This window comes from Cetorhinus maximus, chromosome 18, assembly GCF_964194155.1.
Source record: "Cetorhinus maximus chromosome 18, sCetMax3.hap1.1, whole genome shotgun sequence".
NCBI lineage: Eukaryota > Metazoa > Chordata > Chondrichthyes > Lamniformes > Cetorhinidae > Cetorhinus > Cetorhinus maximus.
Window position 1 is genome coordinate 90,834,816 of NC_135896.1, and position 19,523 is coordinate 90,854,338.

At 43.1% G+C, this 19,523-nt stretch overlaps 1 protein-coding gene across 8 annotated transcripts in view; it reads right to left on the bottom strand.

Moving 5' to 3' along the window:
- Window positions 1-13,940, bottom strand: part of LOC144693337 (serine/arginine-rich splicing factor 5-like) — a 29,722-nt gene extending 15,782 nt beyond the window's left edge. The window contains exons 1-5 of one of the 8 annotated variants that reach the window (XM_078563153.1): window positions 13,803-13,940; window positions 6,304-6,448; window positions 6,116-6,186; window positions 3,902-4,012; window positions 2,230-2,299 (exon numbers count right to left, since the gene is read on the bottom strand). In XM_078563153.1, the coding sequence (XP_078419279.1) occupies window positions 2,230-2,299; window positions 3,902-4,012; window positions 6,116-6,186; window positions 6,304-6,426 (375 nt within the window). In that variant the 5' untranslated portion in view covers window positions 6,427-6,448; window positions 13,803-13,940. Of the gene's footprint in view, window positions 1-2,229; window positions 2,300-3,901; window positions 4,013-6,115; window positions 6,187-6,303; window positions 6,452-10,905; window positions 10,925-13,496 lie in introns of those variants that run through there. The other 7 variants (XM_078563148.1, XM_078563149.1, XM_078563152.1 and 4 more) reach the window with 7 other exon arrangements.
- Between the last annotated feature and the right edge of the window lie 5,583 nt (window positions 13,941-19,523).

The following is a 19,523-nucleotide window of genomic DNA, read 5'->3' on the forward strand; positions in this document are numbered from 1 at the left end:
GGCTGCCATGGGAATTGGCAACCCACTCCATGGAAGTGGACAGTCAATTAAGGCCCCTTGGGGCCATTTTCTAAACCTCTTGGACAGGCCGCCCCACAATGAGCCCAGAGCCATGTGTTCTAAAGATTCATCTGAAATTTTATATAAAGTTAAATCTACCCCAAGCACTCTACTGCTAGTCCCATTTTCCATACTACAGGATACATCTGTCTCGAAGTACAAATTTTCCTAAATGCATGCTGTTTAGAAAAAAATAACTGAAGGATGTAGGTTTGTTTCGAGTTCCCAAATAACATTTGGCAATGTTGACATGAATTAAGGTCAAACAAGCAACATGGCCAACAAAAGACTTCTGCAGTATGTGCAATAGCTGTACAAAGGGTCTCCCAAAGACTAATCACATTCCACATAAGATCATTAGAAAAGGGATTTCAAGACCAATGCAGCACATTATCTACAGAAAAATTTGCCACTAAAAATACTTTAGTGCAACTGAATGTAATTGATTCAGATCATGAGGAGTTCAGGATCAAAGAACATCAGTCAAAGCAACTTACCAACTCAGGAGATATCAATGTGGGTGAAGGACGCATTATCTAAATAGTATGCTAAAATGCTCAAGAATGTTGGAACATGGCAAAAGCATTTCTTCACGTAATATCAAACAAAATTGTTCTAGGATAATCCAAAATAAATCAGTTTTTTTTTAGTGTCACCATGTACATTATTAAGCACACATTCAAAAGACTGCCATTCGTTGAAGCCATAACACTAGCACAAGTACTTCTCTATGTGTTGCTACAGAACAATTCACTTTGCCAAACAAAGATGTTAAGCTCATAATTCATTTTCTTTCAGTGCACAATATATCTAGTCTATACGCTTTAAATCTGAAACAAGGCAATTCTTTCGATTAAAGACTAATTAATTTATTCAATTCAGTGGACAAATTTTAACAGCACTCTTGTTTAGCCACTTGATGATATGCCAGTGGGACTATACCAAATTTTTAATTAAGATACTGAGTGTAATTAGGCAATGTGTAATTCCCACTATACTCCACAAATTATTCGTTAAATTTGTGACAGGGCCCATCAGTAACTTTTGCTGACTCACCACATTACTTTGCCAAAAAGTACCTTTTACCATGGGATCTTGTGTTTTTGCAATCTTAGGTGCCGTCTGCCTTGTCCCACTTCCAGGGGCAAACTGAGACTCGTGATATTCATTCAGCATTTTGCATCTGCATTTACTCTGGTGGTAACCAGCTACTAAACAAGATTTCTAGCAAAAACTTAAGAAAGAGAACACTAATATATCATAATAATAATAAATGTGTTAGAAAATACATCACATTTCTCATTTAATGTTTAGTTTGTTTTGCACAACTGATACATTTAAGGATGAACAATCCAGCTGATCTAAGGTTAAATTTAGGCAAGTGAAATACCAAGTCATCAAAAAATTAATGTTGGGTCCCTGTAGTACATTAAATGTACACAGCAACAAATGTGAACATATTTTTCCATTGCACTTGTCTTATAACAGAGCTATAAAAAATACCCAAGTTAGTATAGTCAGTTTTAGCATAAACTGTATTTCCTACAGTTGTGTAGGTTTAAGAACAATTAAGCCACTTATGAAATTATATTTGGTGGCCCTGCAACTTGGATGGTAGAGCACTGAACTCTCAAACAGATGATCGAGAGTTCCATCCCCAGTCTGCTAGATGGGCCACTGTGTACCAGCAGAGCATTCCATCTCAGAGGGAAAAGTAAAAACAGGCAGGAACTGACCCACCGTACTGCACAATTCCAGTTGTCTGATCACGAAGTGAACGGATGCTGGCCATGGAGAAGTCTACAGCCCAGACCATGCCATTTTCCCAGTTGGAGGAGGAAATGTGTTGACAAGAGGTAGCAGATGGGGACCTAACAGGAAAACAAGTTATCTGGCATCAGCTGTTTAAGTTTCTGGCACTTGATGTGTTGGTAAAAGTATCATACTCAAAGTACATTCTTCAAAACAGAACCAGGACCATAAGTGTTATTAGAGTTATGGGTTCTGGTAGACTTGATCAAACCCATTTTTTAGCTTTGGCACTTTAGATTAGGCTGACATTGTACTTAGAGGCATTGCTATTTGCATACGTTCAGACATGTGAGATTCAAGTATTTTGCAAAATATTACACAATAAAAGAGTTTTAAAAGATAAATCACAATGCTCACCTGCCAGCTAACCCTGGAGGACAGGTTTTCCACAATAATTCTGTATTCAGTACGAACTGGACGGCCACCTCTGAGAAACAAACAAGAACGTTTTATTCCACTCTTTAAGCCAGTATTATGCTGACTGCGCTTTAGTGGCAATTTCAATGCAGATCTGAACAAGCGTGTATTTGTATAATTTGCACCGCAGAGTTGCATATACTCTAATGCTAGCAGTGAGAGCTGCTTTCCAGCCTTTCACATTCAAGCCACATTCTGCTGATTGAGAAGAGATTTTCTAACAGTTGGTTCTTCCAATCATAAGGAACCGAAAGGCAAGTTGCTGCTGCACAGGAGGTTTAGAAAACCTTAAAACACGTAATGCTAAGGTTTTCTGGCTGACTTTAGTGCACAAGTAGTACTGTTCTGGGTAATCTAATTTCAAATGAGGCAGCACGACTGCTGCAGTTCTGCAAGGCTGGGGGATGGTGGGGGAAAGACAAATTGTCCACGTTCTTATTCTTGATCACTACTCTTGTGACTGTTGCTGGAAATAATAAATGTGCGGATGTCAGGAGGGTAGGACTAGGTTGGTTGTGATGTTTCCCAAGTCCAAATAGTCCATGGATATTCCACAACTGAGTAAGATACTGGAAGGCATGCAGAACAATATGCAGCAAAGAGGCAGTGCATTCAACCGAGAGGGAGAAAAAAAAAATCTACAAATAAGGTATGTTAGACGTGGGGACCACAATGGGACAAGCTATAAAACTTACTACACGAGTGAGATTACACAGGATTGAGGGCACAGAAACAGACCATCTGGCCTAACCAGCCCATGTCAGTGTTTATACACTACTTCAGCCTCCTCCCACCTTTCCTCAACAAGAACAATCTTTAATTGTAGTGCCAATGCATCCTAAAGCAGGAAGAAAACTGTTTACAGAAAAATTCCCAAAAACATGGGGCAGAGAAGAGCAGCAGCTTTGTAAATATGATCTTTCACAAGGCTTTTCCTCGAAGATGCATTTTTAATATTTCAATATGGTTTTAATAGGTATGGCATGTGTTTTGTTGAAGGGAAAGATTCCTTTTAGGAAAATTCTTTTCCATTTGGCCTAATGCGGGTATTAGGTTGAACATTCCTCCCCCCTCCTCTCCTCAGATGTTAGACAAAACAGATTCGACTATCACCAAAATATATACAACAAAAATAACTATGGTGCTAGATAACTAATTTAAATATCTAGCTTTTGTTTGGTTATTGCAATCAAATCTTCAATCAATTAGAACAGATTAGAATACTACAATATGAAAATTATTATACAAATGTTTAGTGAACCTGTATTAAATTCTCCTTTACCATTATCTTGTTTTGGTCCATTATGCTAACCATAGCTTTACACTTGAGGTACAATCTATTTTGCTTTCATTCCAAGCATTACTTCCATTGTTGTCCACATTGGTCTTTTTTCTATTATCCTTTTCCCCAATGCTCTGCTCATTGTTCAGTGTTTCTATTGTATTCAATCTTTTTCCAATCATGAGAATAATCTTAAACTCCACATATCACAGTTCAGTGCTTTCTTGTTTGTTTTGCACCCTGCAAGCATTCGATTTCAACCCAAGTCCATAATTTCCTTTCCAAGAACACGAATATTGTTATTCCAAAGGGTTTATATGAGGATCTCACCTTCCCTCGCCTCCACCATTATATGGTCTGCGATAACTGAAGCGTGGTGGGAGTCTGCTTCCTCTGCGCCAACCTCCTCTTGATCGTGATCGAGCATATTCAATAGTAACCCTATGAAGATGATTCAGAAGGTTGAATAAATTTCTTTTCGAGCAATGTAACCAAATTTCAGGAAGGCAAGGCAGAGTTGCCTGCTAACCCCTCCACCCACTATTTTTGCCCCTTGTCCTGAAGGCATCAACTCCTGCCAGTGTACAGTTCCACGAGTACCTGGCGTCATCTGGCATGAGCCTAGACAATACTGGTCAGCAGGAACTTTTGACCAAGTATGTTGGAGATAGCTTCACAGTGTGATGGCCATGTATGCACTTTCCAAAGGGGATTAATAGATAACGACCAGAAGTGGGAACCCTGGTTGATTTTGTTCCCCCAAGTGGGTCTGATTAAATTTTAATATCTCTAGGGCCACCATAGCTGAGATCAGCTAACATAGCAAAGATTAGGGGTCAAACTTGAGATGTTCTGGAATTTGTGACTCAAGTTTACTAACTGAGTCATCCAAGGAGTCACAAGGATCAATATGTTATTTTCAGGTGAAAATTAGAATTTAGGTTTAACATAGGATTCTGAGTTGCACTGGTAAATTTTAGGTATCAATGTTGGGTCAGTATAAAATGAAATACAGTAAGTGCCCCAAGTGCAATCAATGAAAATCACTCGAATTTGGAACATATGTTATTTCTTAACTTGGGGTTAGTGCCTGCTCCAAGCTTAAATCATTGTGAACACATATGTAGAATCAGACAATGATACACATAGGAGGCCATTCAGCCCATACAGCTGGTGCCAGCTCTTTGAAAGAGCTATCCAATTAGCCACATTCTCCGGCTGTATTCCTGTTTTCAAGAATTTATCCAATTTCTTTTTTCTTTTCGTTTCAAGAATTTATGCAATCCAGTTATTACTGAACCTGCTTCAATAACTGGTAGCAAAACTTTTAAAATTCACATATTTTTTCTGTGGTCATTTGTCAAAAGTGTATTTTTAGTAGTGATAGATGAAAGAAAGAGAAATCATCACAGTGCTCTCTTCCAGTTGCTAGCTTGTTCCTTAAAGCTGTAATAAAGGTACTGTAATTCTTAAATAATGTTCTGAAGAAAATTCAATGCAAGAAATAAATGAGATCAGAATTATTCTATAACAACCATTTCAAACGTTTCAATGCGTCTCACAGTTAGTCATTCTTGCAACAGCAAAGTGGGTATGTAGCAGCAACGATAGAAAAAAGCTACAGATAGGGGACAGCATGAGACAACGGGCTCAAACTTGAATCAAAATTATATTTTCTGTTATATTTAGTAACAGCCTTCCCCATCCCCCACCAAGACATACAAACGAACACTAATTAATACATAACCCCAATGTGAATATTCCTAATATTCAATACTCAATAGTCTCAAAAATAAATAGGCCAATTTATCACTTGAGGCTGGATCTCAACAGCAGGCTTACAGTGTCATATCCTGTAAAGATTGCTTCTCTAGTAGGAATGTGCAGAAAGGAGTGAAAGAGCTGTCAAGATCACTCAGCTGATACAAATGCGCAAGCACACTTCAAAGTCTGATGAAGCAGGCAGGAACTTCTGCCTGAATAAAAGGAGTCAAGAGGTCAGTCCCGAATTCCGGGAATCACATCCATTTTGCAAAGTTCTGCCTCATTTTTGCTCACCATGGGCTAAAATGGATAGGGAGGATGAACACTACTCACAAGGTTTTTAAAATTTATAAAAACTGTTCTTTCTCTTTCAAGTGTGCCAAGAAAGGTACAGTGGAAATAGGTGGGTTTCAAAGACACTTCCACGGGTAAAACAATCACAGGTATTTATTCTTCTCAGTGGACCAGCACAATCGTTAAATTTGCACCCACATGAAACAAATTTTGCGTCTGGCAAGCTGTTGTCCGTTATACATGGAGTTTGACTGAACAGATATTGCACAGATTAAGTAATAGATCTATCCACTTATGTGCCAAGACAGGTATATACTGGTCCCTGAGGTCGAGGATAATATGCAATTTATGTTCATCAATAATGTTCTGCATTCTTAGTCATCTGGATAGCAATATTATGGACAGAAAATGTAAATAGGTTTGCATTCTTTTTGTGGTGAGGCATGCCCCATATTAATTGTAATGCTGAATGGGGTGAAAGATTACCTTTCATTGCACAGTTCTTTCCCATTCAATTCATAGACTGCATCATCAGCATCTCTGTGATCTTCAAATTCCTGGAATAGAACAACTGGTTGCAAATTACCTTTCTACCAGATGCACAGGGAATGATATGTAGAATGAAAGGCAGTGAGTCATTGAATTTCGCTAGCTTCAAAACACTTGGCACTTACCACAAAACCAAAACCATTTTTTAAGTTGATTTCTCGAATACGTCCATAACCTTTGAAAAACCTCTCAACATCCTTCTCTCGGGCATGAGGGCTCAAGTGACCGATGAACACACGGCATCTCATTGTAACTTAGACGTAATTGAACCTGCTTTTATTAAAACATTTAAAAATATTAAATTCAAAGCAGAGCACAACGCTTCCTACAGAAAGTAAAGCAAACACATTTTGAAATTGACCTGTTATTTAAACTAAATGGCTGATTTATTTGGATCCTTTCTTATGAGGCAATTTTGCCGATTTATCAGTTATCTAGATGGGTTAACATGCATATTACACTCTTAACACCTAAAATTGAACAGAACCAAACTTAGAGGGATCCTTTTCATATTCAAGCACAACTTTATTTAAGAATTTTTTTTTCTGTGGTTATCATTGGAAGTGATAGATTAGTAAGTTCCAAATGAGATCTTTGCTTGGCCATTCCAGGGAAAAGAAAATAGTCCAACTAATCAAAGGGCAGTATATTAAATGATGAAACCTGATGACATTCTTATAAGTCATCACATCATTGTTTCATTGACTAGGCAATGAAAGAATTGAAGTTTAGCCCATCTTATTGTAAATGCTAGGGATGCAAAATTCAGCAATTTACACTTTAAGGAAAAAAATGGGAATTTGGGCTGGGACTGTTTCCATAGCAAATCATTTGGTCACTGCAGGTGTCCCCATGGAGGCAACTGTAACATTTACCTAGCTCATATGGAACCTCCAGTGGTGGAGATTGATTACTACAGTGATACAAGTTGAAATAATGCAGAACTTTACACTTAAAGACTGCAAATGTTTTGACATTGCAAAGGGATTGAAAATCAAGAATGCTGTACAGAACTACTGGACAGCAGGGCTAAATTACAACAAATGGTATGGTAAAATAACTTTAAAATGTACCACACAGGCACAATTTGAACATGCATTGGCATTGCAAAGAATTCACATTCCTGCCAAGTGTCCTAATGAGTGCATGGCGAAAGCTTAGGCATCTCTTTTTTCAGCAATACTAAAAGTATTGAAAAGCTGAACCCTCACTGTACAACTCTCAATTTTGATCTAGTTACATTGGCCCTTGCTGCATGCAAGCATAGACTGCTTGAGTATCTAAGGAATTGCAAATGGTGCTGAACATTGTGTAATCAACATTGAACATTCACACTTCTGATCTTATGATGGAGGGAAGGTCATTGATGAAGCAGCTAAGGGTGGTTGGGTCTAGGAAATTACCCGAAAGAACTCCTGCAGCGATGTCTTGGGGCCAAGATGATTGGCCTCCGACAACCACAACCATCTGTGCTAGGTCGGACTACAACCATCTCAGCCAAAGATGGCATTTAAAAAAATATATTCTTTCAAAGGGATGTGAGCATCGCTGGCAAGGCCAGCAATTTTTGCCCATCCCTAATTGCCCTTGAACTGAGTGGCATTTCAGAGGGCAGGTAAGAGTCAACCAATTGCTCTGGAGTCACATGTAGGCCAGACCAGGTAAGGATGGCAGATTTCCTTCTCTAAAGGACATTAGTGAATCAGATGGTTTTTACAAGAATCGATGATAGCTTCATCGCCATTACTGAGACTATCTTTATATTCTGTTTTATTTTTTGATTAATTGAATTTAAATTCCACCAGCTGCCGTGGTGGGATTTGAACCCATGTCCCCAGAGCATTAGCCTGGGCCTCCGGTTTACTAGTCCAGTGACATTACCACTATGTCACCATCTCCCCTACATCTTAATGCGAACAGCAATCATGTAAATTAGGGGTTAAGCAGGCCAGCAATACTGTAGCAGGAGGCTGAAAACTTCTGCAGAAATTATTAACCATATCAAATATGTTGGCTTTGAATCCTCCTAGTAACAAGACTGCCACTTAAATTTGCTACTCATGCTTTGACACAGTCTGAGCACATAGTCAATTATAAATTAAAAAAATACAATGAACATTATCTGGAACAGGTACAAATTAGCTTTAACCAGCAACTCGGAAACATATGTCCGGTTTCAAGGCAGTACAGAAAAGCAACTAGAAAAGAAGAGCTGATCCTAGTCAGACCAGAGTGGTATTTAGGGTCTCCAATGACACAAGCTGCAATACACAGCCAAGTAAAACAATTGGATTTCTATATGAAAGCAAATTAAACAACAATCCGGACTATAGCTAATCCACAGTGAAGCCTGTTTCTGTCCATCTTATTTACTCTGTTTTCTTTCTCTGAAACAAAGCATCTTCAATTTTCCTTGTTTCAGGCTTTATTTCACTGCCCCCTACCCCCCATGTTGTTCCCTCGTATTTTTGCTTCTCCAATTAGTTCCCATCCAGTTTAATATCCCCATCATCCCACAACATTATCCTATTCATCGACAAAAAATGCACACATGCTACTTTTTAAAACTTCATTCTTATGATGAGAGTGTCGACGGCAAGGCCAGCATTTACTGCCCATCTGCCCTTCAGAAGGTGGTGGTGAGCTACCTTCTTGAACCACTGCATGTGGTGTAGGTACACCCAGAATGCAGTTTGGGAGAGTTTCAGGATTTTGGCCCAGCAACATTAAAGGAACAGTGCTATACTTCCAGCTCAGGATGGTGAGTAACTTGGTAGGGAACATGCGCCTGCTGCAGTTTGGAAGGTGCTGTCGAAGGAGCCTTGGTGAAATGCTGCAGTGCCTCTTGTAGATGGTACACACTGCTGCCATTGCTGGGAGGAGATTAAGATGGTGCATGGGGTGCTGATCAAGCGGCCTGCTTATCATGGATGGCTTTGGGCTTATTCAGTGTTGTTAGAGCTGCACTTGTCTAGCCAAGTGGAGTGTATTCCATCACACTCCTGACTTGTGCCTTCTATATGGTGGCAGGCTTTGGGGAGTCAGGATGCACATTATTTGCCTCAGAATTCCCAGCTTCCAACCTGCTTTTGTAGCCACAGTGTTAATATGGTTAGTCCATCTACCCTCTAAGATGTTGATGGTGGGGCATCCAGCAATCATAGTGCCACTAAATGTCAAGGAGAGATTAAGAGATTCACTCTTGATGGAGATAGTCATTGCCTGGTACTTGTGTAGCGTGAATGTTACTTGCCACTTATTAGTCCAAGCTAGCATGGGTTGATAAATTGGCCCTTGCTGCATGCTTCAGTATCTAAGGAATTACAAATGGTGCTGAACATTGTGCAATCATCAGTGAACATTCGCACTTCTGACCTTATGATAGAGGGAAGGTCATTGATGAAGCATGATTGGGTCTGGGAAACTACCCTGAAGAACTCCTGCAGTGATGTCTTGGGGCCGAGATGATTGGCCTCCAACAACCACAGCCATCTTACTTTGTGCTTGGTAGGACTACAACCAGAACTCCCTGGTGTCACATTTGGGTAAAAGCTATCTTGATGTCAAGGATAGTCACTCAGCTCACCTCTGGAATTTAGCTCTTTCATCCATGTTTGGACCAAGGCTCTAATGGGATCTGGAGCTGAGTGGCCCTGGTAGAACTCAAACTGAGCACAGGGGAGCAGGCTATTGCTGAGTGAATGTTGCTTTTTAGCACTTTCAATGACACCTTCCTTCACTTTGCTGATTGAGAGTAGACTGATGGGGCAGTAACTGGCCAGATTGGAATTGTCCTGCTTTTTCTGGACAGGGCATACATGGGCATTCTTCCACATTGTTGGGTATATGTAGCATTGTAGCTGTACTGGCACCGCTTGGCTAAGGGTGTGGCTGGTTCTGGAGCACAAGTCTTCAGTACTACAGCTGGAAACAGCCACTGTTGCTACAACGTGAGCATTTTAAAAATTCATTCATGGGACGTGGGCATCTCTGGCTAGGCCAGCATTTATTGCTCATCCCTAATTGCCCTGGAAAAGGTCATGATGAGCTGCTGCCTTGAACCGCTGCAATCCGTGGTGTAGGTACACCTACAGTGCTGTTAGGGAGGGAGTTCCAGGGTTTTTACCCATCGACAGTGAAGGAACAGCAAGTCAGATAGTGAGTGGCTCGGAGGGGAACTTCCAGGTGGTGGTGTTCCCATGTGTCTGCTGCTTTTGTCCTTTTAGATGGTAGCAGTCGTGGGTTTGGAAGGTGCTGTCTAAGGAGGCTTGATGAGTTGCTGCAGTGCATCTTGTAGATGGTACACACTGCTATCACTGTGCATCATTGGTGGAGGGAGCATACGGTTTTCCAATGATTTTAAATTTAATCATTAGGGATTGTCAAAATCATTTTACACAGGAATTAATTTTAATACGCAAGTTACTTGATGCTATTACAGACACATACGGATAGACTAGTAAAGCTTGATGCAAAGTCCTTTCAGGGCTCACTATGAAACAATTCTGCAGGGATGAGTAACACCTTTAGTCAAATTGCAATCACAAATAATGAAGTCAGGTCAAGTCTCAAAGAAAATTTTAATTTCAATTTCCAGAATTTAAATTCAATCTTCCCTCATCCAATATAATGAGTTGAGAAAATTTTATGAGATATTTTGAAAATCATTAATGCAGCCTCTTCTACATGTACAGATAAGTGGTACCCGCAGTATACATCTTACTAACCATTGCAATGTACAGTTTAATACAATTGCTTTTGTTATTCACAGCTCACTCCATTCTCTGCAGCTTTCCATTCAGTCGTCACCAATATTAAACTGGTAAAGACATCTCCTCACATCTGGAGGAGAACTTGGAGGAAGAAAGGGAGGATCCAGTTGTCATGGTCCATGTAAGAACCAACAACATAAGTGGAACCAGGGAATATGTTCTGCTGAGAGAGTATAGGGAGTTTGGGTCCAAATTAAAAAGCTGGACTTCAAAAGTAATAATCTCTGGGCTGTTCCCTAAGCCATGCACCAACTGGTATAGGGATAACCAGATTAGAAAGTTAAATGTATGGCTAAAGGAGTGGTGTGGTAGGAAGGAGTTTAACTTCATGGGCCACTGGCATCAGTACCAGGGAAAGAGGGATGTACATCTGTTGCAAATTATGTATTCATCCTTTAAATGCTAACTACTGATTACGTAATTTCACTGAATACAGTTACCCAATCTACATTAGTCAATGCACTCAAGTCTACATAGTTTGCTTTGTTTGGATATAATGCTTTTGGCACTCTCATGCTCTGTGACCTCTGTTCTCTCATGACATACAGCTTGGCTGGATATCTGCCTTCCTCCTGTTTTAATTAACAAGGGACAAAGATTTTGGGCTTTCTTTTTGTGCTCCAAGTGCCAGGTCCACTCCGAGCATGAAAATGTAATTGCAGCAATTTCTATTCCCCTATATCAACTCGAATAGTGTCTACTTCCACACCATTACTCATCTCAACCCTTCTACCATGGGAGCACTGAAATGGCATTATCACCAAAACTGCCCATTTCCACCTCTGCAACATCCCCCTGCCTCCACCCCCACCTCAGTTCACCTGCTGCAAAAAGCCCTCACCCATGCCTCTGTTGCCACCAGTCTGGACTATTCCTTGCCCAGCTTCTCATCTTTACAAACTTGAGTTCATTGAAAACTGTAAATGTGGGGAAAACACCGTGAATATGTCATTAGACTTCAAGTCTTTGTGATAAATTAAAAACTGCTGCCACGTTTGATCTTTGGTTTTTTTTTGAAGCATGAAAGGCCACTTACTGTGCATGATTGCTCCAAAATAAAGTAAAATATTGAACAAAAAATGAGTTTTTAAAAAATTCATGAGATGTGGGTGTCGCTGGCTTAGGACAGAATTTATTGCCCATCCCTAATTGCCCTTGAGAAAGTGGTGGTGGTGAGCTGCCTTCTTGAACCATTGCACTTGTTTTTAGCAGTTCAATACAACTAAGAGACTTGCTAGGCCATTTCAGAGGACATTTTAAGAGTAAACCACGTTGCTGTGGGTCTGGAGCCACATGTAGACCAGACCAGGTAAGGACGACAGATTTCCTTCCCTAAAGGACATTAGCGAACCAGATGGGTTTTTATAACAATTGACATGGTTTCATGGTCTTCATTAGACTCTTAATTTCAGATATTGTTGGGTTCAAACCCAGGTCCCCAGAGCATTACCCTGGGTCTCTGGAATACTAATACCATTACACCTCGAATAAAGGGGAAGCAATGGCATAAGTGAAAAGGGCCTGGTAGAGATAGACTAGCTTCTGTAAATGACCACAGACTAAAACTGAGCAGGAACAGTCTTTGCCAATTAAAAAGATTCCAGCAGTGATGTATAATTGCTGAGAGAGATGAGAATTGCATATCTTAAAATTCTGCAACTATTTTGGAACTGTCAGTAATACTGGCACTCCCTCGTTTTCAGTATCATATTTGAATACTTACACCAAGTCAACAAGATGACCTACAAAGTGACGAGAACTGGCTAGAAAGTGGTCACATGATCATAGCCAGATGATAATTCCAAACTGGCCATTCATTGGAAACGTTGAAAGAAAATCTGTTTTAATTAAGCTGCACGTGGCAACATATTCCGACATTTAGCTTTGCTGGAACATAAACAAACTCAAGTCCTTCCCAACTGGCATTTTGAAGACATCATTAACACTCCTCCTCAAACCCACTGACATCCTCCACTGACATTTCTCAATTATTACTTCTTCCAAAAGTAATTTCAGTTCACTTGGAGACCAAGATAATTTCCACAACAACAAAATAGCCCAGCATTTAAACCCTGCATTTTAAAGAAAATATTTTTGGATTTATAATAAATATAAAGGGGCAAAAGAACTCTCCTGCGTGGAGCATTTCCTGGACAACACTTCCCCCACCCCAAACCACCACTCTCCTCCTCCAACCCCACCCCAACTGTAGCACTCATCACACCAACCCAGCCACTCCAATGCCATCACCCCAACCCTTCCACCCCCCCAACCCTATCACCACCCCACCCCCACCACCCCACCCCCATCACCCTGCCACCCTAATACCACCCTATCACTACCACCACCACCCCAACCCCTTCTATCCTAACACCACCCCCAACCCAACATCACCCCCACCACACCAACCCAACCACCCTGCCACTCCAACACCATCACCCCAACCCTGCCACCCTATCACCACCAAGAGTAGTGGGGAGGGGGGGGGGACAGTTAATGTAAATAAATAAAACATGTCCTAATCCCACTTCTTTCACTGAAATTACCTGTGTCAAAATTGCAAGTGTTTTTTTTGAGGCGAAGGGAAAGGGCGGCCGAATTTGGGTCAGTATCTTTACTGAATGATTTAACAGGCTGGCAGGAAGGGAGTTTCTGGGCCTGAGAGTCAGGTTGGGAGACACATCCTGTGAAGCTCAGGCTCCCTCAGTCAGTCAGCCTCTCACTACAGGAACCAGCAACAAGTTTCAATCGAGGGACTGTTGCAGATACTCAGCACGGTCTGCTTTTATTTCACATTTCCAGCTTCTCTCTCTCCTGTTCACACTCTCTCAGTCCGTCGCAAACTCACTCACTCACTTGTCCTTTTCCTCTTTCTCTCCCAAACCTTTTCCCTGGTGACCAACAGCCGCCACCTCCTGAAGCCCAGGCAGATACCGTGCGAGGCCAAGAGTGGCCGCGGCTCCCTCAGCAGCCACCCTCCCGCTCACACTGCCCCCTCCCGGCCGGGAGGACTAGCCGCTCCCTCAGCAACTACCCTCCCGCGCACACTGCCCCCTCCCGGCTGGGAGGACTAGCCGCTCCCTCAGCGATACCTTCCCGCTCACACTACCTCCCTCCCGGCCGGGAGGACTAGCCGCTCCCTCAGCAACCACCCTCCCGCGCACACTGCCCGCTCCTGGCCGGGAGGACCAGCCGCTCCCACAGTGATACTCTCCGGCTCACACTGCCCCCTCCCGGCTGGGAGGACTATCCGCCCCCTCAGCAACCATCCTCCCGCTCACACTGCCCCCTCCCGGCCGGGAGGGCCAGCCGCACCCTCAGTGATACTCTCCCGCTCACACTGCCCCCTCCCAACCGGGAGGACTAGCCGCACCCTCAGTGATACTCTCCCGCTCACACTGCCCCCTCCCAGCCGGGAGGACTAGCCGCTCCCTCAGTGATACTCTCCCGCTCACACTGCCCCCTCCCGGCCGGGAGGAGTAACCACTCCCATCAGTACCCCTGTAATTTCCATGATCAGAGTGTAAATACTATGAAAGTCCTTTCTCAAGGGTTAGACAATGCAGCTATGATTAACAAAAACAGAATTACCTGGAAAAACTCAGCAGGTCTGGCAGCATCGGCGGAGAAGAAATCAGTTAACGTTTCGTGCCTTCATGGCCCTTCGGCAGAACTGAAGCATAGTTAGGAGAAAGGAGAAATATAAATTGTTTTAAGGTGGGGGGGCGGGGGGGGAGAGAGACATTGAGGGTGTGGTGATTGTGGAGATGAGCAGATAATCAAAAGATGTCACAGACAAAAGGGTCAAAGAGGTGTTGAAGGTGGTGATATTTGTCTAAGAAAAGTGCTAATTAAGAATGGAAGACAGGATATTCAAAGTACAGCTCTAGTGGAGGTGGGGTGGACAGACAACTCATCGACACCAACACCCATCTGGGACCCTCCACCCCTGCTTGTCCCTCCGTCCTCACCCCATCTTCGAATCCCAGCCCCAGCCGCGTATTCACTATACCCCCTGACCTTCCCCTCTCCGATGCTGAACGTTCAGTGCTCAGCAAAGGACTTAGTTTCATACCCTTACGCCCTCATCTCAATGAATTTCGGGCTCGGCATGATGCTGAACTCTTCTTCCGCCGTCTTCGTCTCCGTGCTCACTTCTTTGGGCAGGAGTCCTCTCCCCATTCAACGGATCCTTTTACCCACCTCCAATATTCTCCCTCCACTTGGACCCCTCCCTCTGGATTCTTACCTTCTCTTGATCTTTTCATTGAGAACTGTCGGCGTGACATTAGCCGTCTCAATTTCTCTGCTCCTCTCACCCATTCTAATCTGTCTCTCTCTGAACTCACTGCACACCGTTCTCTCAGGTCCAACCCCAACATTGTCATCAAACCCGCTGACAAGGGTGGTACTGTTGTTGTCTGGCGCATTGACCTCTACCTCGCGGAGGCTGAGCGTCAACTCGCAGACATTTCCTCCTACCTCTCCCTGGACCATGACCCCACCACAGAACATCAAACCATTGTTTCCAGGACTGTCACTGACCTCATCTCCTCTGGAGATCTTCCTCCCACAGCTTCCAACTTGATAGTCGCCCAAACTCGGACGGCCCACTTCTACCTCCTACCCAAAATCCACAAACAGAACTGTCCTGGCAGACCGATCGTGTCAGCCTGTTCCTGCCCCACGGAACTCATTTCTCGTTATCTTGACTCCCTTCTCTCTCCCCTTGTCCAGTCCCTTCCCACCTACATCCGTGATTCCTCTGACACCTTATGTCACATCAACAATTTCCAGTTCCCTGGCCCCAACCGCTTCCTCTTCACCATGGATGTCCAATCCCTCTACACCTCCATCCCCCACCAGGATAGTCTGAGGGCCCTTAGCTTCTTCCTTGAACAGAGGCCCGAACAATCCCCATTCACCACTACTCTCCTCCGTCTGGCTGAACTTGTTCTCACACTGAACAATTTCTCCTTTAACTTCTCTCACTTCCTCCAAATAAAAGGTGTGGCTATGGGTACCCGCATGGGCCCCAGCTATGCCTGTCTCTTTATGGGGTATGTGGAACATTCCTTGTTCCAGTCCTACTCCGGCCCCCTCCCACAACTCTTTCTCCGGTACATCGATGATTACTTCGGTGCTGCTTCATGCTCTCGTCGGGACCTGGAAAAATTTATTAATTTTGCTTCCAATCTCCACCCCTCCATCATTTTCACATGGTCCATCTCTGACACTTCTCTTCCCTTCCTTGACCTCTCTGTCTCAATTTCTGATGATAGACTGTCCACCAATATCCATTACAAGCCTACCGACTCCCACAGCTACCTCGACTACAGCTCCTCACACCCCGCTTCTTGTAAAGACTCCATCCCATTCTCTCAGTTCCTTCGCCTCCGTCGCATCTGTTCTGATGACGCTACCTTCAAAAACAGTTCCTCTGACATGTCCTCCTCCTTCCTTAACCGAGGTTTTCCATCCACGGTCGTTGACAGGGCCCTCAACCGTGTCCGGCCCATATCCCGCGCATCCTCCCTCATGCCTTCTCCTCCTTCCCAGAAACATGATAGGGTCCCCCTTGTCCTCACTTATCACCCCACCAGCCTCCGCATTCAAAGGATCATCCTCCGCCATTTCCGCCAACTCCAGCATGATGCCACCACCAAACACATCTTCCCTTCACCCCCCCTGACGGCATTCCGTAGGGATCGTTCCCTCCGGGACACCCTGGTCCACTCCTCCATCACCCCCTACTCCTCAACCCCCACCTATGGCACCTCCCCATGCCCACGCAGAAGATGCAACACCTGCCCCTTCACTTCCTCTCTCCTCACCGTCCAAGGGCCCAAACACTCCTTTCAAGTGAAGCAGCATTTCACTTGCATTTCCCCTAACTTAGTCTACTGCATTCGTTGCTCCCAATGCGGTCTCCTCTACATTGGAGAGACCAAACGCAAACTGGGCGACCGTTTTGCGGAACACCTGCGGTCTGTCCGCAAGAAAGACCCAAACCTCCCTGTCGCTTGCCATTTTAACACTCCACCCTGTTCTCTTGCCCACATGTCTGTCCTTGGCTTGCTGCATTGTTCCAGTGAAGCCCAACTCAAACTGGAGGAACAGCACCTCATCTTCCGACTAGGCACTTTACAGCCTTCCTGGCTGAATATTGAATTCAACAACTTTAGATCTTAAACTCCCCCTCCCCCCATCCCCACCCCGTTTCTCCCCCCCCCTTTTTTTTTTCAATAATTTATATAGATTCTTCTTTCTCCACCTATTTCCATTATTTTTAAATCTAAAACTAAAACCTTGTTAGTCTGTCCACCCCACCCCCACTAGAGCTGTACTTTGAATATCCTGTCTTCCATTCTTAATTAGCACTTTTCTTAGACAAATATCACCACCTTCAACACCTCTTTGACCCTTTTGTCTGTGACATCTTTTGATTATCTGCTCATCTCCACAATCACCACACCCTCAACGTCTCTCTCCACCCCCCCGCCCCCCCACCCCCCCACCTTAAACCAGGTTATATTTCTCCCTTCTCCTAACTATGCTTCAGTTCTGCCGAAGGGCCATGAAGGCTCGAAACGTTAACTGATTTCTTCTCCGCCGATGCTGCCAGACCTGCTGAGTTTTTCCAGGTAATTCTGTTTTTGTTTTGGATTTCCAGCATCCGCAGTAGCTTTTAGCTTTTTGTTTTTATAGCAGCTATGATTAAGCCTGTTATTCAATGAATTGGAAGAAATTGTGTAAAAGTTTTCCAAAGGGGATGTTCATTATCCCTTTCTAATGACTTTCTAAAGTCTGTGAATGGTTAGAATCTGTGTCTGGACAATAGATTTCATCATAACTCTGCAAGTTGCTGTTTGTGGCTGACTCACTGACATTTTAAAAACCTTTCAAACTGTTGGTCTCCAAACATACCATTGAACAATATTGAAAAGAGAGACATGAAGAGAGGCAGATTCAACCAGAGTACTGAAGAGGGGATTAGACTGTTAGCTGAAAAGGAAGAATGCGCAGGGTTACTGGGAGAAGGTGGGGAAATGGTGCTAAGCGAATTGCTCATTCGGGGAGCTGGCACAGACACAATGGGCCGAATGGCCTCCTTCCGCACTGTAACAATTGTGCGATTCTATGTTTATGAAGCTTTTGCGTCTTGCGCTCATCAGGACAAATGCAAGAATGCCAAATTTCAAATGATCACAACAATTTTTACTACAGGAGCAAGGATTGCTGTTTGGATGGCAAGTCGACTAGTTGCCAGAAACTACCGGCAGTCTTGAAAAGCTTTGTTGACACGTGTCCCTTTTTGGCAATATTCAAGTTCTGTACGAACAAGGGACTGTTTATTTAACAATAACTCCAGACTTGTAAACTTTATCCACGCACACTTCCTATTTTTGTCATTTGCCTTCCAGCTGTTACATTTTTGTCTTTCCTTCCACTATCCATTGCTAGTCTGCATAAAGAGTGGAAGCCACAAGCAGGGATGAGGCTGAAGCATTTCAGCTTTTGGCTCTCCTAGCACCTCAGTATGTTGTGCAGAGAAACTACTGTGCTCCAACCAACTCAATTCCCAAGTTGCCTCAAGAGTTCATAATTTGATAAATAATGTCAAATTAAGGTGGGATATACAAATAAGGAGAGAATGCACAACTTATTACCTATCTGTAATTGGTAAGAGAAATACTATTTATTTCCATTCTTCCCAAGCGTTCTTAAATTGAAAGTGTCGCCAGAATACACACTGAAAAGGGGAATCAAAACATAATCCTGTCCTCATCTGACATTCAGGTGAACACATTTTTCAGTAGGGCTATCACAGGATATCAATCAGGACCAGAGAATCTCTTGTAGCTTAAAGGCACTGTGATAAAACCTGAACACCACTACCCTGGCTGAATTCAGTTAGCTTAGCACAGGCCCAGGACTGGGTCTGGACTGTTCTGTTCTCCGTGACTGAACATCACTGCAGACCGAACACTTTACCCACTAGAGATAAAAACAAAAAACTGCGGATGCTGGAAATCCAAAACAAAAACAGAAACAGAAATACCTGGAAAGACTCAGCAGGTCTGGCAGCATCGGCAGAGAAGAGCACAGTTGACGTTTCGAGTCCTCATGACCCTTCAACAGAACTAAGTAAAAATAGGCAAGGGGTGAAATATAAGCTGGTTTAAGGGGGGAGCGGTTTATTGGGACAAGCAGCCAGTGATAGGTGGAGATAACCAAAATATGTCACAGACAAAAGAACAAAGAGGTGTTGAAGGTGGTGATATTATCTAAAGGAATGTGCTAATTAAGAGTAGAGAGCAGGACAGACAAGTTACAGATAGCTCTAGTGGGGGTGGGGTGAAATAATACTAAAAGGGCATAAAACGTAGAGATAAACAATGGGTGGAAATACATTTAAAAATAATGGAAATAGGTGGGAAAAGAAAAATCTATATAAATTATTGGAAAAAACAAAAAGGAGGGGGATGAAACAGAAAGGGGGTGGAGATGGAGGAGAGAGTTCAAGATCTAAAATTGTTGAACTCAATATTCAGTCCGGAAGGCTGTAAAGT